The 23,495-nt window shown below is 42.8% G+C and overlaps 1 protein-coding gene and 1 long non-coding RNA gene across 4 annotated transcripts in view; one reads left to right on the top strand and one right to left on the bottom strand.

The window, feature by feature from the left end:
- Positions 1-1,541: 1,541 nt before the first annotated feature.
- On the bottom strand, positions 1,542-5,724 carry LOC137166871 (uncharacterized). The gene is made up of 3 exons (XR_010923852.1): positions 5,491-5,724; positions 4,658-4,735; positions 1,542-1,901 (listed from the first exon to the last, which is right to left on the bottom strand). It is a non-coding gene; the product is annotated as an uncharacterized lncRNA (long non-coding RNA).
- Positions 5,725-5,876: 152 nt separating this feature from the next.
- SLC27A6 (solute carrier family 27 member 6) overlaps positions 5,877-23,495 on the top strand; it is a 59,344-nt gene continuing 41,725 nt past the window's right edge. Inside the window, exons 1-3 of one of the 3 annotated variants that reach the window (XM_067568756.1) lie at positions 5,877-6,522; positions 14,523-14,729; positions 22,718-22,876. In XM_067568756.1, the coding sequence (XP_067424857.1) occupies positions 6,042-6,522; positions 14,523-14,729; positions 22,718-22,876 (847 nt within the window). In that variant the 5' untranslated portion in view covers positions 5,877-6,041. Of the gene's footprint in view, positions 6,523-13,100; positions 13,180-14,522; positions 14,730-22,717; positions 22,877-23,495 lie in introns of those variants that run through there. The other 2 variants (XM_067568758.1, XM_067568759.1) reach the window with 2 other exon arrangements.

Here is a 23,495-nt window from a genome sequence, read left to right as displayed (position 1 = left end):
GGGGCTGAATTAAGGTTGCATGGGCAATGTTCATTCCAGCATTTCCTAACTTGAGGGTTCTTGACTTTGCAACTTAAAAAGTTATTTTTCATTCTTAACTTTGTATTTTCTAATTTTTTATGGTTACGTTTATTGAGGAGAACAATCTTAAATACAGTTAAATGAAGACTTTTGTTTTGAGAATTTCCTTAGTTTTTTTAGTAGAAAGAAAAATCTTTTATAAATGTGCTATTTAAATATTAAACCATTCACACATTTGTTGTTGTCAATGTATATTTTGTTGCCTTTGTTATCTTTTAAAGCTCCATATTTCACCACTTAGTGCTGTAATGACCAATATATTGAAAATAATTAAATTAAACAGTATTCAAACATAACATGGTTTTTTTTAATTCAACTTCAGTTTTACTGCAACTTCGAAATCTTCTGGGGAGAGCGGGGTTTGTTTTGTTTGTTGTTTTCATTTTTAATTGTGTAACAGAAAACTGAGTGGGGATGAAAAAGGTTTTATTTCCTGCTTTTTCAAAAAAGATAAATATTCAGAAAGCCCCCAATTCATGAGCAGCATATATATATACACAATACACACACACACACACACACAGGAAAAGGAGTTAATTTGGTGCCTTATTTTCATGTAAACCTTTGTGAGGAAAGGAACCAACAATTACCCTTTAAAAAGAAACAATGCCACTTACCACAGTACAACTCCAAAGGAGCACAGCAGGACATTATCCAAACCAGTTTGCTTTCATATTGTTCCTCTCAGGGCCCTGCTTTGCAGCAATGTTATGGTGGGCTGAGGAAAACCAGTCAGCCAAGGCAGTTGTTGCCATGACAACTAGGGCAGTAGGACTTTTCCTAAGTATGCAGATAAACTGGAGGAAGAGAGTGATGAGTGGCTGGCTACTTCTGATGTCACAATGCTATTGCTTAGGCAGCATTAGAAAGCAGCAAATATATGGGTGCTGTTTTGAAAAAAATCAGGCTCATCCAGTTTTCCCCAATGTCCTATCAAAAACAACAACATGCAAACACAAAGTACACATTGGCGAGAATTCCACACCCATGAGTGATTAAACTTTGGTTTAAATTCCTTGTGGCATGTTTATATGAAAGAGGGTTAAAAAAAAAAAAGGTGAGACAGATACAGACCCCATAAAACAGATCATTCTGATGCAAGCTTAACTGTGGCCTTGCTAGTACAAGATCATAATAGAGTTTTTCATCTGTTTTGCCCCACTTCATCCAGGTCTCTGTGGGTACACCTGTGACCCTTCCGTGCCTAGGGCAGACACCTGAAAATGCCAAGGTCAGGGCAGGCTGCAAAAGGAGAGCAGATTCTCCCAGCGCTGGTGGGTGGTACTGAAGCCAGACTTCCCAACCAGCCACAAATTATGCTTCTGATTCCCCCAGACCGGTTATCAAGAAGCCAGTACACTAATACACACAGCCCCCTATACTGCATTCCAGTTTCTGGCTCCCAATCAGCCACTAGGTCCAGTAAAGAGACCAGTTGTTTAAACTCTATGCTCTTTACTAAAAAGGTTCCTCCTGACTCCAAAGGGTCAGCCACAGTACCAGATCAATATAAGTTTGGATCTTTCCCAAAATACCATGCTGCCAGCCAATCCTTTAGTAACTAAAACTAAAGGTTTATTATAAAAAGAAAGGAATAAACAATAAGAGAAATGTTAAAGGATTAGAGCAATCAAATACATACAAGTGATTTGAAAGTCCATATACATCAGGTTTCTAAAAGAATGTGGAGTTTGCAGGCTTGTATAGTCCTCTGGGATACATCCAGTACTTTGATGGGTCTCAGTCCTTTGTTTACAGCTTCAGTTCAGTTGCAGATGAATTGATCCAGAGGTAGGTTTGTAGCTGAAGCTGAATCCCGACTGAAAGACAAAATAGATTCCCCAGGCCTCTGCCTTATATACCTTCTGGCCCTGGCCATGCTGTTTGTGCAGTTTTACAGGAACTAAAATGGAGTCCAGAGTCACATGGGCCAGTCCTGGTGCCTCATCAGGTATGCTGCCTGTGGAATTTCACAGGAACCAAAATGGAGTCCAGAATCACATGGGCAAGTCCTGGTGACTCCTCAGGTATATCCCTGGCTTCTCCCCCTGGGCCCCTTGCACCTGGGAAAGTCTTAATGGGCCATTAAGTGGGCTATTGTTCTGCCGCCATCCTGTCTGAGTCTTTACCCAGACAGCACAATTTGAAATGCTGATATATCAAATATATCCATAACTTCCATTACATATATCACACATGAACGTAAGTATTATCATCTTACTTAGCACATTTTAACCTTTCTAACAGTATCTGACATGGCATATCTTACATGAATTATTATGATTCTGACATACTGATGTCAAACAATATGACAAATGCCCAGCCCTCAAGCTAACCAGCATGACACCCCCAATGCGAGATTGGTGTAGAAGGGAGTAATCAGAGCTCCTGAATACACCTCAAGGGCCCCCCTTATCCAGCCAGCGTGAGAACATCTACACAGGGCTAAAAGACCTAAGGCATGGCCGCAGCTGGCCCTGGTCATCTGACCTGAGCTCACAGGGCTTGGCCTGTGTGGATGTTCTGGGTTGGGCTGGATCCTGATGTCTGGGACCCATTGCAGAGTCCCAGAGCTTGGGCTCCAATCCGAGCCTGAACATCTACACAGTGATTTTTCAGCCCTGGAGCCTGAGCTCCACGAGCCTGTTAGCTGATCTGGCCCAGTGGCAAGTTTTTTTATCCCTATGTAGACATTCATAGTGAATCCACAAGGTGCAAGGCAAGACAGGCCAATACACATTATTTTACATGCTCAAGTCTTAATGTAGCATTTGATTGTGTTAGTTAGGTACAACATTTGAAAATGAGCGTGAATTTCTTTTTATATTTGTAAATACAGTTTTCTTATCTAAATCTGTAATAGGATGCACTTTGTAGGAAAAGTTTTATACATAACTAAGTTCTAGGTAATTTTGGAGCAGTCTATTAACTTCCTTCCCTGTTGAGAAATGAATGGGTAATTTTAGTCTTACTATTTCCTGCCTCTCATCTTTAATCAGAGTAGAAGGCAGTATATAGACTAGAGGAGAGTGCAGGGAAGGAGGAGGAGGAGGAGTAGCTGAATAGACTGCAGGCAGGGAAGGAGAGAGACTGGCTGAGGGATAAATAGAAGGTAGGAAAGAGCATAAGGATTTCTGAGAATGAAATGAGTGCATCTGGGTTGCAGAGATGAAAGGGACTGTGGCTGAGTGGAATATGCAGGCAGGATGGGAGAGTGAGTGCCTTCGTGGATTGGTGGCAGGGAGATAGGAACAGAGAGTGGCTATAATATTTTGATGTGTTTTGCCTTACAACAATTTCTGTAGATGCCTTGAAAGATGGACTATGTGTGGTACTAGCACTGCAAAGGAAAGACTGTGATGGCAGACCTATATCATATGCATTCAAAGGCTTCAGAAACCTATATATTTTTTAATTAAAAAGGGAGGCCTGGTAGAGCAGCTATGGCTTTGTAAGAAAGTTGGCTGCAACTGCAGAGACCAAGGGTCATACTCCATCTTGGAAGGTGAGGCTCTGGACTGCAGTCTGCAGACACTCCAGATTCAGGTTGCTGCTATGTAAAAGTTATGTAATGTTAAAATAAAAATAACTTAAGTATTAAATACAAGCTCTCCATGCCTTAATGAGAAGAGCATCATAGCACAGGGTGGATTGCAGGCTGTGAGAGTGACTGGGATGTAGAGAGGGGGAAAAGAAGAGCAGAAGGCTGGGAGAAAGGGAGACTGGCTGGGAGTGTTGCAGAGAGGGAGATAGGGTGGCTGGATGGACTTGTGGGCAGGGTGGATGGGTTGTTCACAGAGAGAATGGCTGCTGTTACACAATGGTAGTAGAGGTTACAGCATGCGAGAGAAACTGTCTGGTAAGATGTTACAAGGAAGGCAGGATGAGGAAAGTGGCTGGGAGGAAACAGAAAGCTGGGCTCTTGAAAAAGACCTTCTGCCAGTGGGTACACACAGGCAGGTATTGCATATGCTCTGGGTTTCCATGGCCACATCTGCTGGGTGTTGTCCAGCATAGGAAACCCTACCCTCTCAGATATGTGGCTTCCCTGGCTCTGTTTATAAAAAACAGAACTACGGCCTAACATGATCAATCTGTGGGCCATAAAGATTTTCATTACTCAGAGAAGAGGGGAATGTTAGTGGCCTCCCCTTGATAGTCTCTCAAAGTGCAAGGATGAGGCAGCAAGCCAGCTGGCCACCCCCAGAAGCCAAGGACTTGTGGGAGAAAAGGCTACCACTCTGCTTCCCTGAGGAGTCTGAAAGTAAAGGAGCTCAGTTGAGAGGGGACTTGGGGCCTTAAATGTTGGTGCCTCTGATTAAGGTTGGAGCAATGAGGGGTTAGTGGTACCCTCTGGGTTGAGTGGGTTGGAGGAGGCAGATTACTGAAGTGAAGTGTCTGAAGGAGATACAGGGGGGAGCTGTGATGTTTGAAGGGACTTGGGTGAGGTACAGGAGAGCCACTGGATTTGTTGAGGGTTTAGTATTGCCAACCCCAAGTGTTCAAAAATCAGGTGACTGACATCAAGATAATAAGATTATTAAAACAAAACACATTTTGCATTCTTTTTATTTACCTTCTAGTTTTCTAAACTTCAGGATGCACTTGGGTCATGTTTTCAAGCTTCTCTCCACAACTGGGACTAGAAACATATCTGTAATAAAGTTGAGACTGTCACATATTCAGTTGACTTCAATATCTGTTATTTTAAAGGGAAAAATGTTGTGAGATACACGCTAAATCTGACATAGGTACTGGGTTGTTGGGAGGAGTATCTGCAGGGTCACTGGTTTGGGATATGTCGCTGGGGGTTTGGGTCCTGGGAGAAGAAGGAGGCACTGGGCTGAAGCAGATAGAAGGGCCAGCACTGTGACCACATGTCCCAGGAAAGAGCTAAACTAAACCCAGACGGTCCCTGGTAAACTGGGACATATGCTAACACTAGCTCAGCTTTGTCTCACTTGAGTGAGAGCGGAAGGCACCTATCCTCGCTCTTCCCCCCCCTGCTCTGCCGGGGTCCCGACCAGCTCCCAGCTCTGCTCACGTCTAGCTCCAGCAATGGCTTTGTCCAGGGCCAAGTAGCGTAGCGTGCCCTCAGCTAGCTCCTGAGCCGGGGACGGAAGAGGGCGGCTCCCTTGCCTCGGTTATACACAAGAACCGTCCCCCAGCGCGGTCCCCGTGCAGCGAAGGGGTGGGGTGAAGCGGCAGCCAGAGGCTTTAGCTTAGCGGAGCGCTCGCCTTATGCAAGGAGCTTGGAGCGGGAATCGCAGCACCGAGACTCCCCAGCGCCTTCTCCGCAAGCGCCTGTCTGACCTTAACCCCAGACAGGGGGCCGCTCTCGTCAGTGAGTCCCGGGGGCGCAGGGAAGAAACTTGGGGATGCACGGCGGCGTGGGGGGCCCGCACGCACCTTGCTCCGTCTGGTGAAGGCAGGGGGCCCTAGTGCCCGCTCTGCTGCCTGGGTGTCACCGGTTCTCGGCTCCTTGTGCTCGCTGGCCGCCGTGGCGCTTTCCCCTCCCTCTGCTGGGAGGACGGGGGGGCTCTTTGCTAGCTCCGCTCGCCGAGGCTCGGCAGTGCAGGCTCGCCTCGCTCTGCGCGGAGGCTGAACGGGGGCGTTGGCTGCTGGGTGGGTCCCCGCCCGGGCGCAGGCGCTCTTGGCTCGCTGTGCGCGGTGGGTCCCGAGGGGCTCCCGTATCTGCTGCCACCTGTTGCCTGGTTCTCAGCTCCTTGGAGGCGCTCGTGCGCGGCTCTTCCCTGCTGCCCTCTGCTTGCTCCTTTGGGGACCGCGGCTGGCGTTTCCGGGTGTCCTTCGGGACTCTGCCCCGTCTCTCCGGACACACGGTGGGACCCAGTTAAAGCACCGCCGGCCCGGCCCGGCCCGTTGGGTGAGAGGCGCGTGCGGGGCTTGCAAAGAGTTGCTGTGGTGCGCTAGTCCGCAGCTGCTTTGCTCCGGCTGTTCCGATGGTGCCCTCTTGGGTGACGGGCGCTGCGGCTGGGATTGTCTCCCTGCATCTCCTCCAGAAACTCCTCTTCCCCTACTTCTGGCATGACCTCAGATACCTGCTGAAAGTGATCAAATATGGGCTGACGGTGGAGCTCTACAGGCTGCGAGGGAAGATTTTCACGGTACTGGACAGGTTTGTGAAACAGGCTGAAAGGCAGCCGCACAAGCCCTTCATCCTCCATGAAGGGGATGTTCACACCTACCAGGACGTGGACAGGAGGAGTAACAGGGTAGCTCAGGTCTTCCTGCAGCAGGCGGCTCTGAAAAAGGGGGATACCGTGGCCCTGCTGATGAGCAACGAACCTGACTTCATCCATGTATGGTTTGGAGTGGCCAAGCTGGGCTGTGTGGTAGCGTTCCTCAACTTCAACGTCCGATCCAGGTCCCTCCTGCACTGTATCAGCAGCTGTGAGCCCAAGATACTGGTTGTAGGAGCAGGTACAGTACATACCTGATTTGTATACTCCTGCTTTTAACCTCATACACTCTATTTCTCCCCCACTCCTTTCCTCCGAGACCTGGTTTCGACAGATGATGTGATATTTGTATTACAGTAGCACCAAGAGACCCCAGGCCCCCTTTATGGCCTACCCTTCTGAGGATATTGTTCCTAACCCAAGCAGTTTACAGTCTTAAAAAGTTGTGTATTATTTGTGTGGCATGTAGGAGATGAGACCTCTGCAAACTTACAATAGACAACTAACATTTAGGAGATGGGATGTAATAGAAATAATTGTGACTCAGTGTGTCAGGGCTAGCTCACTTTGTGTTAGTTTTCAAAATGATGGGTTGTTGAGTGCTCAGAGGAGATAGAACTCCTTTTTTGACCTGAGTGTATTGTACATTGCAATTGGTGTTGATGAGAAAGGGGCCCAAACCAAAGCCACATATCCAAAACCGGAGCTTGATTTGTAAAGAGTTTCAGCATCCAAATCCAGATGCTAAATTTGCAAGTGGCCCTTTATCATTGTAAAAGACTAAGCAAAATCTCAGACTGTGAACACTCCTGAATTTTGCGGTTGGAGTGTGTGTTTCAAACTTTACACCCTAAATATGCAACTTTGTCCCATCTCTAAAATTATTTCCTCTACCTGCACTCTGTCGTATTTCTGGTTTTCTGCTTGTTGCCCTGACATTACTAGACTGGGAGATGGCTTTTGCACCCTTTTCACCTGAATGGTGGAACTTCCTTCTACATACTCTCTGAACTGGTGATTTTCTCATTTTAAAGGTAACCTTAACATTTTCCCTCTGATTATTTTTAGTTTCAAACTGGATGTTTTGAACTACTGTTTGTTTGCATAGGTGTCTTAAAAATATGAGTGGAGAAGAGTGTTATTTAAGTAACCTACTGAAATGAGAACCAGCCTTGCAATGAAAATTCAGCAGGATCACAAAACGCATAATGACTAGAGGGGGTGGGAGATGGTTTTCCTATGCCAGTCAAAAATTTTCCTGTTCCTCATCGTCATGAAACCAAATATTTTTTCACAGTTTTGAGAGTGAGACCCCAGAATAGCCAAAAGCTTAGTGATTAAGACACTCATCTGTGATGCGTAACACTGTGGCAAAAAAAGCAAACGCCATTCTGAGATGTATTAGTAAGAGTGCTGTAAGCAAGACACAAGAAGTAATTCTTCTGCTCTACTCCATGCTGAATAGGCCTCAGCTGGAGTATTGTGTCCAGTTCTGGGTACCACATTTCAGGAAAGAAGAGGACAAATTGGAGAAAGTCCAGAGAAGAGCAACAAAAATGATTAAAGGCCTAGAAGACATGACCTATGAGGGAAGATTGAAAAAATTAGGTTTGTTTAGTCTGGAGAAGAGAAGACTAAGGGGGGACATCATAACAGTTTTCAAGTACATAAAAAGTTGTTACAAGGAAGTGGGAGGTAAATTGTTCTCGTTAACCTCTGAGGATAGGACATGAGCAATGGGCTTAAATTGCAGTAAGGGCAGTGTAGGTTGACCATTAGGAAAAAATTCCTAAGTGTCAAGGTAGTTAAGCACAGGAATAAATTGCCTAGGGACGTTGTGGAATCTCTGTCATTGGATATTTTTAAGAGCAGATTAGACAAACACCTGTCAGGGATGGTCTAGATAACAGTTAATACTGCCATGAGTGCTGGGGACTAGTTGACCTCTCGAGGTCCCTTCCATTCCTACAATTCTATGAGGTAAACCCTGTGAATGAAGTCAAGTAGGAGCTTACACCTGGATCTCCCACATTCTGAGTGAGGGCCCTAACCACCAGACTATTGACTATTCTAAGGTGAGAGCTTTCTCAATCTCTCTTGTTGGAGCAGTTCCACTTTGTATAACATACATATTCACTGAGCCAGAGTGAGTGAAAGACTGACTGTATAGTCTGATGGTAAGACACTCACCTGGGAGGTGGGCAAAAATGGGTCTGAAAGTTTATTTCAATCAGTTAGCAGTTTCTGACAAAAAACAGTTGTTATGAAAATTCCCAACCATCTCTGATAATAACCTACTGAGTTTCCATTTTCCCTTTCACCACCAATCTTGTTCAAAATGTATATAATATCTTAATATAATCGTTTAAAACAATTAATCCTGCTGAATTGAGACTTTTTAGTGTTGGAGTGGAAGGAGGAGATTCACTTCTGTGAAACTTCTGCTCACTTTCAACCAGATCCTTACCCATATTGAAACTATAGGGACTAACTGAGTAGTAAGGTACTACTTAAAGTGAGTAAGGGCAGTGGAATCTGTCCCTTAAAAGAGCCAAATCATGATGTCCTACCTAGACTAAATTCCTATTAATGAGAGTTTTGATTAAAAATAAGTAAGCTGTATATCTTACTGCAGGAAGTTGTACAGAAGCAGTAACTGTTAACAGCATAGGTTGAGTACCAGAGTAACCCCAACTGGGATGGGAAAGTGCACATTGAACTTCCTGGTGCCTGTAATGGCAGCTGAACCCTTCCAAGGACAGCGCATACAATATTTCCAGCTCTGACCTTGCTTAGGGGCTTCCACTGAGAAAGGGTTGCTTTGTCAGTGGCTCCTGACAGCACAGACTGCTCAAAGGATGTGCGAAATTATATCCCCTAGCTGCTCTGACCATGGCCCCTCCTTGGCCACTGTTTCCCACTTTTTAGGCTTCACGGGCTGCCTGGGAGCCTCATGGTGGAGGAGAAATTGCAGTTGCTTTCTGCCACTACTGTGTGCCCTTGTGGCGTTTCTGTCGCTATGACCCCAGTACCCTGGTTTATATTGGCAGAAGTCAAAATAAACTAGGAATGGTTTTAGATCGTAGTCTGTAAATGCCCTGGAGTAGCGAGTGAGATATTTTCAAGTGCTTTTGAATTCAGAACAGCTACTGTGACATACAAGCAGCAGGATCCATAATCAAATTTTAAAGTGGAAATTGTTTTCTTGATAAAATAGATTAAATTTTGTTTAATAATTCATATTTCACTTGATTATTTAAACTATATTATAAAAATAAGTATTTTGAGACATCCAGAAAAGCAAAGAGTTAAAGGAATGCGGCGTGGACTTTATGGAATGTTCCAAGATGAGATTTGGCTCTCCATTTCACTAGCTTCTCCTTTTCCTGGCAACTCGCTTGGTCCCCTACCTCAGTCAATGCCTCCTTTAGATACATCCCGGTTTTTGATCAGTAATATACACTAAATATTTGCAGTTCCTAAACACACCCCAGAATCTTTTTCATTGTCTTCAGCAGCATTTCAAAGGAGTCCTGGCAGCCAACGTAGATTCCTAGTTGCATCTGGTGACACCTGCAGGCTTTTGCTGAACACTATTTAGCAGGAACAGAGAGAGCCTTTTTGACAGGGGACTAAGTACATGGAGGCATTGTATCTAAAAAATTGGGAGTTTGGGACTGGTCTTTTATTATTAAAAGGATCATTGGTGGTTACCTGGGTTGTCACAGATAACTTTGCATATGCATCTGAGTGTGCTTCAAATATTTGGTCAGCAATATATCATACATTTTTTGGAATGGACTGAGTAACATTTTGCTCATTACAAGTTGATCTCATAATCTGATTTGTATCAGTTATCACTGTGGGACCATGTCTGCCTGCCAATAAATAATTGCATTGTTTCTTTGTTAGGAAAAATAGAAAAAACCTTTCTTATGACTAGCAAAGCAGAATGGTAGCTTAGAGGCAAAAGGTATTTTGTCTATTATTCTAAGCTCACAATTAACAATTATTTATGTATAAAGGTTGTTCTAATATAACACCATGTCAGAAACCTACTGCTCAATAATGAATTTTTTTATAGGGAAGCAGGAGAGGGAAAAATAGGGAAAAGGGAGTGGGGGAGATCTCCACCTCCATCAACTTATGAGGAATGCCATGTAGTTAGTGTTTGTCCGTTCAGAATGCACTAAATACGTTACGTACAGGGCTGCTATTTACTCTATTATAGTTAAGAAAAGATCTAGTAATAACTCCTTCCAAAACAAACCCCAAAAATGTAATAGTATCCTACTAAGAAAAAAAGCAAACAAAATAGAGAGAGGGCTCAAGGTCACAACCTGTGGTGTGCTTTACCATCTGTTTATGTATAAGTACCAGGCACTGCCAGAAATACTGTATTGTATTTCCTCCAAAAGAGCTGTTTGTTCCTGACACATGGATAATACAAGTGTAAAATGAGCAGCAGGCTCTTTGAAAACATTTGGTGGAGAAATTCAGTGTGCTCTGAACAACAAATCAACACTGGACATAGTCTTGGGCCTTTTTACATTTTTATAAGTACTCTTTGGAAATAAATTCTCCCTTATACTAACATATCTTCAGCTCACATTGTTCATGCATTTTCTACAATTAATCTAAGCTTCCTGGCTCTTTTAATATTAGGAAAAGATTCAGCTATTTTGATTGCCTTTTTTTCCTTCAGGAAACTGCTTATGGTTTTTACTGTGCTTTCCTATCTAACCTGAAATCTCTTTCAAGATAACAAATGATTACAAACAGTTCAGATACTGTTCCAAGTTTTTAATATCAGAGTGCAACTGAAAAGTCCTTTTATAGAACCAACTCATAATATTAATATTCAATACTAGGTGTATAAAAAAAAATCCCGTACACAGCAACAGAAACCTTAGATTACCTCAGTAATTTTAAAAATGGAAACAGTAAATCAAGGATATTTTCCGTCTGCGGCTTGATCTTAGTTACTTGGAATAACATAAGGAAGATGTGCTTCAGTCTAGGAAGGGAGACTGATGTCTTTCTGTCGTTCTTGAATCCTAAATGACAGCTGAAATGTGGCTTTAAATATGACATTTTTTCCCACTTAGAAAGGATTGCTTGATTAGAGCACAGGGTAATCTTATGATCACAGCCCCCTTCTTGCTTGACTTGTCTGCAGTTTAAATATAATTGATATTTCTCAGATACATTAAGAACTCAGTGTAAATTTATTTTATAGAATCATAAAGATTAGGGTTGGAAAGGACCTCAGAAGTCCAGCCTCCTGCTCATAGCAGGACCAATCCCCACTAGACGAGCCTCGAAAACCTCTATGGATAGAGATTCCACCACCTCCCTAGGTAATCCATTCCAGTGCTTCACCACCCTTCTAGTGAAAATGCTTTTACTAATAACCAGTTTAGACCACCCCCACTGCAACTTGAGACCATTGCTCCTTGTTGTCAGACTACCGCACTGAGAAGTCAAAAATCAGAATTATACCTGAAATTCTGAATGACCATAACATCAGTGACAAGTTTCTTACTGCTCTTCATGCTCAGTAGTCATAAACACACTAAAATAGTTTTATGTAAATAAACCAGTGCTTTTCTGGCACAAATTCCATAAAACTGCAAACATTTCTAGGGACGTGAAACAGAAGATAATAAATCTTGATAGCTGCTTATTTTTTACTTGTAGTCTGTGTATGTCTGGAGAAAGGTGACATCTGTTGCTTTTTTCTGCCATGCCCTTTGCAAGGGGATAATTTTTGGTTAAGCAGACCACTAAAAACACTGCTGCTGTACTGTAGACACTTACTACTGCAATGGAAGGGGTTTTTCAATTGCTGTAGTAAATCCACTTCTCCAAGAAGTGGTAGCTAAGTTGATGAAGAATTCTTCCATCAACCTACCTGTGTCTACACCAGAGCTTAGGTCTGCTTAAATATATTGCCCAGGGTAGGAAATTTTTCAGGTTTGAGCAATATGGTTAAGCTGGTCTTGCTTTGTAATGTAGACCAGCCCAAGGATCCATAACAAAACTACAATGCAGGAAGGCAGATTATTTTGCAAGATTAAATCTAAAGAGAAACAAACCATTGTACCATTAACTAGGTACCCAGGGCCCAGTGCTGACATATCAGCCTGGGACACCCAAGAGGACAGTAGGCAGAGGATGGCTAAGTAGAACTGGCTAAAAGGGTCATTGACCCCTGGAGGAATGGAAAATCCTTATCTTTCGGTATATACAGGGTTGTTATTCCTCACTGCTGTGCCTCACATTCCTTTGGTCGTTCATTGAAAACTGGAGATGGAGCTCCAACTAGCCCAAACTCATATGTATGTTTATCTTATAACATTCTCAACTCCACACCCAAGAATTTTCACACACCCAAACTAACACTAATTTCTATTGGGAGGTGTAGGCATAAAGGGAAGACAAAGGATAAAACTATAAACTAAAGAATATATAATACATTTTACACTGAGCTCATTTATAAGAGATTTCAGTACAAAAATTGCTATTGCATCTTCACTGACTCAGGACTAAAGAAATTTGCCCTGATTTTATAACATGATAAAATTGAAGCTGAATTAGCTATAAAGTTCAGCCTTTATTTTCAATACATGAAATTGTTTATGGTATATTACTGCAAATATTATTTTACTTAAATTTTCACTTTTATTATTATTGATTTCTATCACTTTTATATATTATGACAGGGAAATATAAACTAATGGTTTGGACAAGACTGAGAATTGGAAAAGTTGAGGTTTTTTGAGCTCCATATGAGAAGGAGAACTTCAGACCTTGTAGGCTTCTACCATTCTGCATGACTAAGCCTTTTTCCTGAAGCCAGACTTTGGTGCATATATGTTACCGTTTAAGGATTTAGGTACTGAAAAGCTTATAAATCACAGAGAAAAGAATGTACAGAACTTAATCTCCAGAGGTTCCTGCTTTGGAAGATATTTCTTTTATCAGAGCTTGGAGGACATATCCCTGTTCTAGATAATGGGGGTTAATACTGCAACTCATTGAAAGTATTCTATAATTTGTCAGCAGGGAAGCAATTTTTTGAAGAAAATTAAAAATCCTTGATTTCAAAGAGGCAAAGCAATGTGAAATATGTACAAGCCTTTCTGATTATGTGTATTTAAATAACTAATGGAGAAATAAACACAGGGTTGGGAATCACAAGAAGAGCTGGAAAGAAAGTGGTTTTGGGCTCTCTCTCTCCCAGTTTTTCATGACCCAGAGACGTCAGAATAGCAATAGTCTTATGGTTAAGCCACTCACCTGCAGTGTAGGAGACCCAGATTCAAGTCCCTGGTCTTAGTCAGCTACTGGGCTGTTAACTATTCTGAGGTAAATGTCTCTCTCAAAATTCTGTCCTGGAACAGAGAAACCTATCCTGACAAAACTTTAATCAAAAAGGGACATGTTTCTGTAAAAAGTTTTGGTTTTCTCAAATCAGCATTTTCTGATGAAAAAAGTTTTGCTGTAAAATTCCTGACCAGCTCTAGTCAAGAATTCAAAGACCAGTTCTGCCACTAACTCACTGTGAGGCCTTGAGCAAGTCAATTCACCTTTGTTTGTTTCCCCATGTACAAAAATGAGGGTAACAGTTTAGATGTATGCCTCACTGGGCTACACCTAAATCCCTTTGTGGATGCAGGAGTAAGTTATTTTTTAAAATGAGTCACTTAGACTCTTCTGAAAAATGTTACTCAGTGGGACTATCCATCACCCTGTAGAGCTCTGGGGAAAGTCTGCATTATCATTATCTACTGTGTAAAAGAGGAAAGATTGTATATTTCTTAATTTTTGTAAAAAATGATTTCCTTTGCATTCCATTGGGGATGAAGCATAAATATATATATATATATATATATATATATATATATATATATATAACCAAAATTGGGTGGGGCCACGAGATGGTAGTAATTGCTAGTGGGTTTTCATGGAGTGTTGGATGAAATGTAATGCACGGGAATGACAGCAACTGTATGTACCACTGCTTGTCCTTTTCTACATGCAGTCCACTCCACCCCACCCCACCTCCAGGGCATCGACACCTGATTGTATGAATCTGGGTGAATCTGGCTCTTTGTATTTTGCTAACACAAGTCTAAAACATGTAAAAATCTGAGTCACACTGAAAAACTTGCTTAAGTTTAGCTTTATATAAATACGTTATAAAATAGATAACACCATGTTGTTGTTATTTTTAAGATATGTTTGGGACACTAGAGGACATTCTTCCTAGCCTCCAAAAAGATATTGGTGTTTGGGTAATGACAAAAGACTGCACTCTGCCAAGTGTTAATACCCTTTTAGACAAATTGGAAGCTGCATCTGAAGACCCTGTGCCAGTTAATCTCCGTTCTGCTAACAACCTCAAGTCCTCTGTACTCTACATTTTTACCTCAGGAACAACAGGTACAGCTCTCTTGTGTTTCCATCATTTCCTGAAACTGTTTATGAAACCATCAGTTACTTCGTCTGTATTAGACACTCTAATAGTGTCACCTCAGTCTATAGGAGAAGGTATCAGGAGCTCAAGAAAGGCATTGGTCATTTCCAAGGCTCAAGAAAGGCATTGGCATACAGGATCCCTCTCACTCCGCATCCATCTTTTTCCTGCCCAGCTGAATTGCTTAAATTGTGGGGCAGAGCATTATGCTCTTTTATTAAATAACTACTATTATTGGTGCCTGCTAATCAGCACTGCAAACATAATACTAAAATTCTGTGATTCTGTAACACAGCAGCTGAGCTGATGTGTACATATGTCTAGAATTTTGCAACATCCTTTCAAAACAAGTTACTATGCACTTATTATGAAGTGGGTCTTCATTAAGTTTCTTTGAATGCAGGTCACCAAAAAGACAGAAAATAGGATTAAGTTACTAGCCTTTTAGTTTAGAAACAGATGGCTGGGTTAATTACCATTACTCCAGTGGCTAAGAAGTTAAGACTTTTAAAAAGTTCTGATCACTGACATAAAAAGCAGCATGATGTTGATAGGATAAACAGATTGGTGTTTCTTATTGTATTGAAGACTAACTTGTGGTTTCAGTCATGAGATGTTTTAAAAATAACGTGCATCTTACAACTTGTTTTCCCTGCCAAAACATAATTATTTTATTTACTTTATTTGGCTCATGGGAACAATACATTAGTTTAGTTTATTTTAGAACTAAATTCTGTATTTGTTTTTAAGGTAGTTAAAAAAGTAGAACTGTTGCAAATATTATTAAGAGTTCAGCTATGTTTGAAATAGTGGTGAAAAAAATATAGCAGAGCTTGCTAGCGTGGATAGAAATTTTCTTCTGAATACTCTTAGCTAAGTCATGTTATAGACTTCCCAAGTTAGTCTATAAAATAGTTCTTACTATGTCATTTAAGGCCTCCATATGAAGTTGAGGTGGAAGGCAGAATTAGTCTAACATAGTTTAGTCACATACAGAGGTAAGAAAAATTGAGTGATTGTATGTAGTCCATGCACACTGAAACTTTATCTGTTTTAAGTACAGTGTGATTGGGTTATTGAGCATGGAAAAAGTTAGAAGGAACTGAATCAATAAGTTTAAAATCATGTCTAGTGCAATCTGATCCGTCTATCCTTTTCATGCCTTCCGATAATACAAGAATACAGATTTGCTGATATAATTAAAAGTCCAGATTTACTGGCCATGTTAAAAGGAAATAAAATCATGTGCAGCTTTCAGTCAGTTTATGGAATCTAGTGAAATCTAGGAAATCAAAAGCAAATACTGTAGATGGGTTTTTCAAAGTGCTAGATTATTTTGATCAATAAAATAATTTGTGGTTATGCATTTTAAAGTAAGAGTGAAAGCTGGTTCTTAATGGAAGGAATCTTTCCCTTACATAAAGCATTGCACAACTAGCTATTGGTAGGTATGTTATGGTGGGACTTGAGTGCACAGGTTTGCCTTCCTCTGGCATGTCAAGTAGAGGCCACTCTCAGAGCCAGACAGGAGGGAATACTCATTGAACCATTGATCTGATCAGTATGGAAAATCTTTTGTTCCTGCTGTGTATAATGGTATGTACTTGTGAGTGGCTCTTGCCCCAAACACAGCTTTATAAACATGTTCAGATTATTTAATATAAACTACTAATTGATTTTTAATTTTGTATATTTAAGACTATCCATTTTGCAGTCCTTGCTTTTCTTTCTAAATTTAAATAGCGACTACTGATGGTGCTCCAGTATGAGAACAGCATTCATCCAGGAGAACACGAAAGAGAAACCAAGTTCTTCTAGGGCTATGTCTACACTGCTGCGGGAAGTCGACTTTATTTAATTCGACTTTCAGCAGCCGATTTTTAGAAATCACAGCAGCGTGTACACACTGTTTGCTGTTTGCGCTGGTCTCTTGCGTTTATACTGACCAGCCTTAATTCAAATTGCAAAGCAGTGCAATGTGGGTAGCTATCCCACAGTGCAACTAGCCAAGGTGGCTGTTGGGACGAGTGTCATCATCCCAGGATGCAACGCTGCTTCCCCCACCCTTCTCCCCACCCCAAACAAACAGGAAAAGTATTTTTGCGCCGGTTTTTTTACACCCCGCGATCACCATTGCTGCAGAGACATGGAAATAGCTCAACTCTGCACTATAATTGTGAGCATGATAAATACATCACGGCTTATCATCAATTATTTTAGAAACAGAGCAAGTAGCCGAAGCAGAGACAACATCGATGCCACCGAGGCTTCCCTGTTACAAGACATCAAGCAGAACAATCCCTGGTTGCTGCAAGCTGTAACGAGTCATCTGCAGTCTGTGGAGCACTGGTTCTGGTGCAGGGAAACAAGCACAAACTGGTGGGACTGCATCGTTATGCAGCTGTGGGATAATGATCAGTGGCTGCAAAACTTTCGTATGTGAAAGGCAACTTTCCTCGAACTGTGCTTGGAGCTGTCTCTGACCCTGAAGCGTGTGAACACTTGCTTGAGACAAGCTCTGATGGTGGAGAAGAGAGTCGCCATCACTCTGTGGAAGCTGGCAACCCCCGATTGTTACCGCTTGGTTGGGAATCAATTCGGAGTCGGTAAATCTACAGTGGTCATAGCCGTGAATCAAGTGTGCAATGCCATAAATAGACTTCTGCTATGAAGGCTAGTGACTTTGAGAAATGTGCAGGACATAGTGGAGGGGTTTGCCACGAAGGGGTTCCCAAACTGTGGGGGAGGCCATTGATGGGACGCACATCCTTATCTTAGCGCCTGCCCACCTAGCGACTGAGTACATAAACCGCAAGGGGTACTTTTCCATGGTCCTGCAGGGGCTTGTGGATCACAGGGGTCGTTTCACTGACATCTGTGTGGGGTGGTCTGAGAAGGTGCATGACGCTCGTGTATTTCGTAACTCAGGGCTGTTCTCTAAGATGCAGGTGGGCACTTTCTTCCCTGACCAAAAAATTCACATTGGGAGTGTGGAAATGCCAATAGTGATCTTGGGGGATCCTGCTTATCCCTTGCTCCCTTGGCTAATGAAGCTGTACACCGGTCACCTTGACAGTGACAAGGAGTGTTTTAATAAGAGGTTAAGCAGTTACAGAATGGTTGTAGAATGTGCCTTTGGGCATTTAAAGGGTAGATGGAGGAGTCTCCTCACTAGGCTGGACATGAGTGAGAAGTACCGCCCGTCTGTGATATCCGTGGGTGGGGGTGGCGGGGAGGCTACGTTTAAAACACAGATTTGCTGGACGCAGCGGGGAACCAGCAGTGTTCCGCCATGATGCAGGGTACCTTGATTGCAGCGAGTATCCTACCATGGAAGGAGGAACGAGGCAGCCCTCCCCTGAAAAGTTTTGTGAAGGATAACATATTACATACATGAACGTTTTTTTGAGATATTAACTGATGATAAACGTTGCATTTCTGATCACATAAAAAAACTGATCCCTGGGTAACCCCCAGTACAGTCACTGAAATGCCTGAGATCCCCTTCATGCCCCCCACCCCCCACCCAATGTAAAGGGACAGAAATGCTAAGAAGAAAAAAAACTCACCAGATGTGCCTGCCCCGGGATCATTTGTGCTGTCCTGTGTGCTGATGGACTGCTCGGGGGTCAGGAATAAGTCTATCCTCAGCTTCCTCCTCGACCAGGGAATCCTCATCATTGATCATGACCTGTGACCTAGCGGAGGTATCGATGCTGCGGGGAGGCACCGTGGAGGGATCGCCACCGAGAATAGCGTGCACCTCATCATAGAACTGGCATGTTCGGGGCGAGGAGCCAGAATGGTTGTTGGCTTCCCTGGCTTTCTGATATAACTGGCGCAGCTCCTTAATCTTCACACGGCACTGTTGAGCATCCCTCTGGTGTCCCTTCTCCAGCATCCCTGGGATATCTTCCCATAAATGTCCAGATTCCTTTTGCTGGCTCTGAGCTGAGCCAGAATGGACTCCTCGCCCCACAGCCCGATGAGATCTAAGACCTCTGGTCGACCATGCTGGAGTGCGTTTGGGCTTTGCAGTAGCCATGAGTACTCCTCTCTCCATGCTGGCAGCATAGGAAATGAAAATTCAAATCTTCCAAGGGCTTGAGGGGAGGGAACTTTTCCTGCTAGCATGACCACTGAGCAGCACAGCGTGACTGTCCAGAGCGGTCAAAATGAGGCATTGTGGGATACATTCCGGAGGTCAATTAATTCGATTTAAGTTCTGTTGTGTCTACACTGACACTAAATCAATTTAACAAATTCGAATTAGGTGCTACACCACTTGCAGAGGTGGTCTTATTAAGTCAATTTTAGAGACACCTTAATTCGAATTAACAGTGGTGCCAGTCTATACGTGGGTGTAAGTAAGTTGACTTAAGTGACTTTAAGTCGACCTAAGTTGCCAGTGTAGACCAGGCCTAGAACTCTTTGTCAGAAGACAAATATTTCCCTGTTTCCCACATCTTCTAAGGAGGCAGCACTTAGGAGTTGGGGTGGGAAGCAGAGGCAGGGAAGCCCTTGAGTCCTGCTGGAGAGAGATGCCATGAAATCAGTGTCATGTGATGATGGTAAAGAATCACAGAATGAGCTGATTTCTTCAAACACTGAACAAGGATTAGAAATAAGGAAAATAACATTGTTTTTAAAGCTTCTACCTCAGTTTCACTCAAGTCTAGTGCTTGTGCCTAGACCTTTCCCCATTCTCCCTCCTACCAGACTTTCTGGTACAGTTTTAAAGAAACTGTACACATCCACACATGGGGAACTGTGTGTGAAAAGCCAAAATGAAATGGAGCAGAGGCATGAAAACTATGAGTGGCTGTTTGTAAAGAGCTCGCCAGGGAACTTAGACAGGGCTTTCTCCTAAAACTGGCTCTTGCCAAGAGTTGACTATATCCTCTACTGGTCAGTGGTATGGATGTTGGATTCCCTTTTAAAGGCACTGCGCTCTTCATAAATTGCACTTTCAGCTGACAGTTCTGAAACTGAGACCATGAAGGCAACATTATCTTCACCACAGAAAGCTGAAGAGAGTAATTTCGTATGCAGTTCGAGAGGAACCAGTAACTGGAAACTCTCTTTTGCTGGTGATGGCTATGGCAGCCCATGGTGGCACTAGCATGGAGGAAAGAGGCAAAATATGCCACTTGCAGAACAGGGAGCCCATATTACATGCTGTTGATTCACTAGTGGCTCCATACTATTTGACCATATGTGACCCACACCACAGTTGACCCAGGATATCATCAAATCCTTCCCCAAGCCACTCCAAGAGAAACTCTACAACCTCGTCCCTATTACCGCACCTCCAGAGACTTCTACATGCTTCTCAAGATTCACGAGCAATGGAGCCCAGGCAGACCCATCATATCTGGCCACGGTGCTCTTCCTGAAGGAATATCAGAACTCATCTACACTGCAGTTAAACACCCATGACTGGCCTTTATTAGCTGACTCTGACTCATATGGCTCAGGTTATAGGGCTGTAAAACTGTAGTATAGATGTTTGGGTCCAGGCTGGAGCCTGAGCTCTGGGATCCTCCCCCCTCACTAGGTCCCAGAGCTTGAGCTTCAGCATGAGCTGAACATCTACACTGCAATTAAACCACCCCATTGTGTGAGCCCCCCGACCCTGAGTCAACTGACATGGGCCAGCTGTGCGAGTTTAATTACAGTGTAGATGTATCCATAGAAATCATCCTCAAACCACTCACCACACAAAGGGCCAGTTTCCTCCAGGATGCAATCAACTTCTTCCAGAAACTCCACAACTTTAACAACTTCCCTCAGAACACATCCTTGGCACCATGGATGTCACCTCCCCATATAGCAATATCCCTCACAATGACGGCATCACTGCCTGCCTCAAATATCTACAAGACAATGGACAACACTAAGATATCCACCCCAAACACATTGCAAAACTCATCCATTTCATCCTCACCTATAACAATTTTACATTCAACAACAAATATTTTGTGCAAACCATGAGAACGGCCATGGGTATTAGGATGGCTCCTCAATATGCCAACCTCTTCATGGGCCACCTAAAGGAAGAATTTCTGGACAAATGCACCATGAAACCAATTATATAACTGAGCTATGCCAATGCTATTTTCATCCTCTGGATAGATGACTGGAACTCCCTCATAGATTTCCACTGCAGCTTCAACAGCCATCCATACAAGAATGGATACTCTAGAATATTCTCACTCCAGCATCAAATTCCTGGACACCATGATCAGCTTCAACAGTGAAACCCTATGGACAACTGTATACAGGAAACCCATGGGTCACCACACTTACCTAAACAGATTTAGTGACCACACTAGACACACCAAGAAATCTGTTATGTACCAGCCACTCAGATATCATAGAATGTACTCTGAGCAGAAAGTCCAAAATACACTCCTTAACACACTTAAAACCGCCTTTCTCACACAAGGACAGTCCACCAGAGAAATAGATAACATCATGGAATGGGCCACCCAAATACCTCTAGAGAACCTGCTTCAATACAGGGGAAAAAAACAAACCTTCATTGCACAACCCCAGTTGTTACATAACACCCTACAGTGAATCCCCTACAGGGTATCATTACACAATTACACAATCACAGTTGCCACCCATACTTGATGAGGGCCACATCCCAAAAGAAATCTTTCCCGAACCCCCCTCTTCTGGCCTTCAGACAGCCCCCTATCCATGCCAAGCTCATCATCAGAAGCAAACTCCCTACAGACCAGGACACACCAACTCAAAGCGGTACCAGCCCCCACTATAACACCAGATGCAAAACCTGCAGATATGTTTCCACAGCTATGATGATCAATATCCCCCCAACACAACTTTCAAGATCCATGGGTCCTACACAGGCCTATCACAACTTGTAGTGTATCTCATCCAGTTCACTAAATGCTCCAACAACAACTATGTAGGTGAATCAGACAATCACTACACCCTCAAAGGAATTCACACAGAAAAATGATAAGACAACCATGGGTGAACACTTTCCACAAAATGATCACTCCATATCTGACCTCTCAGTCCTTATCTTCAAAGGAAAGGGAACTTAAATTCATAACTCTGCTACACACCAAAAATTATGGATTTAATTAAGATACTGGATTTATGGTTCATTACAACAATCCATAACTCACTAACCCTCCTTTGTCCTATTAACTGCCCACTTCACACTTGCAACATGTGTTAACTCCCTATCTGTTCTACCCTTGTATTTAGCTGTGACACTCTGGGCACATCTACACTTAAAATGCTGCCTCTGTGCAGCTGCATTGATGCAACTGTGCCGCTGTAGCACTTTAATGAAGATACTCTAAGCTGATGAGAGAGAGCTCTCCGGCCAGTTTCATTAATCAACCTCCCCGAGAGGCGGTAGCTATGTCAGCAGGAGAATTTAGTGCCGATATAGTGCTGTCTACACAAAGGGTAGGTTGGTATAAATACATCACTCAGGAGTGTGGCCCAGATCTCTGATTACCTTCCCCAGACCTGAAGCGGAGCTTTGTGTAAGCTCAGAAGCTTGTCTCTTTCCCCAATAGAAGTTGGCACAATAAAAGATATTACCTCACCTATCTTGTCTGTTTTGACCATATGTCAGGCATGGAGCTCCTACATATTTCCTCATGTCCTGGTCCATCTGTTATTGAATCAGATGACCCAGTGTGCAATGAGTTTATGCAGCTATAACCTGCTTACATACCCTTACTTCTATAGGACCAACAGATATAGTACCACACTAAACTTGCGAACAAATACTTAGGTGTCTGTTTAGCTAAGTGGCTAGCTGAAAATATGGCTCTAGAATAGAGAAAGGTAGCTAACATCATTGGTATTGCAGTTCTTAGCAGACTGGAGACCGTAAACACAACACAAGTTAATTTTGACTGCTCTGTAATGTACAGTTTTATGTCTTTTTTTTCCATTATAGGTCTACCAAAAGCTGCAGTTATCAGTCATCTGCAGATTCTAAAAGGAGCTGCTGGATTATGGGCGTTTGGTGCTACTGCAGATGACATTGTTTATATCACTCTCCCTCTTTATCACAGTGCAGCTTCTCTCCTTGGCATTGGTGGATGTATTGAACTGGGTAGGCTCACTTTATTTTATAGTATTGTTGATTGAAGAGGGGATTAGTTTAGCACTTCATTAAACACACAGTGCAGAATCATGGCTATCAGTGGAGCTAATTAAATTTGTCTTGTTATATCTTCCTTTCTCAGCCAGGAAATAATTTGTAACCAGTTTTGTGATTCCTCTGATTAATTTTTTTTTTTAAAGAAACTGCAGTAAGGTCCATATTATTAATTTTTCTTTTAGAAAATTAAGAAAAATTCTGTTCATCCACTTTTGTTGTTGTTAGTTTTTGGCATTAGATTTTGTAACAGAGTAGCTGGCCCTTAAATGAAATGGGGCTCAGCACCCCTGTTCCAGTCCAGGTGTGGCTGAGTTTGGTGTAATAAGGAGAGTGGGACTGCCCCTGAGAATTATAAATGAGAGCTCAAAAGCATAAAGAATTCTGAGGGAGAGCTTAGAAGGAGAGCTCAGAGTCCAGAATTTAAAAGGGGGGAGAGCGTTCAGAGTCCTGAGAGTAAAGCGAGCTCAGAGAAAAAACAAAGCAGAGCTGGGTGAGAGTGGCAGGGGTGGAGATGCCCCTGAAGGAGGAAGCAGTGTGAGTTTCTGGTTTGAGCACTGGAACCCAAGCAGGC

Source organism: Emydura macquarii, unplaced genomic scaffold, assembly GCF_026122565.2.
Source record: "Emydura macquarii macquarii isolate MOO-44397 ecotype Brisbane River unplaced genomic scaffold, CSIRO-AGI_Emac_v2 contig_2897, whole genome shotgun sequence".
Classification (NCBI taxonomy): domain Eukaryota; kingdom Metazoa; phylum Chordata; order Testudines; family Chelidae; genus Emydura; species Emydura macquarii.
Note: the sequence above shows the minus strand (reverse complement) of the source record. Positions and strands in the feature narration are given on the sequence as shown.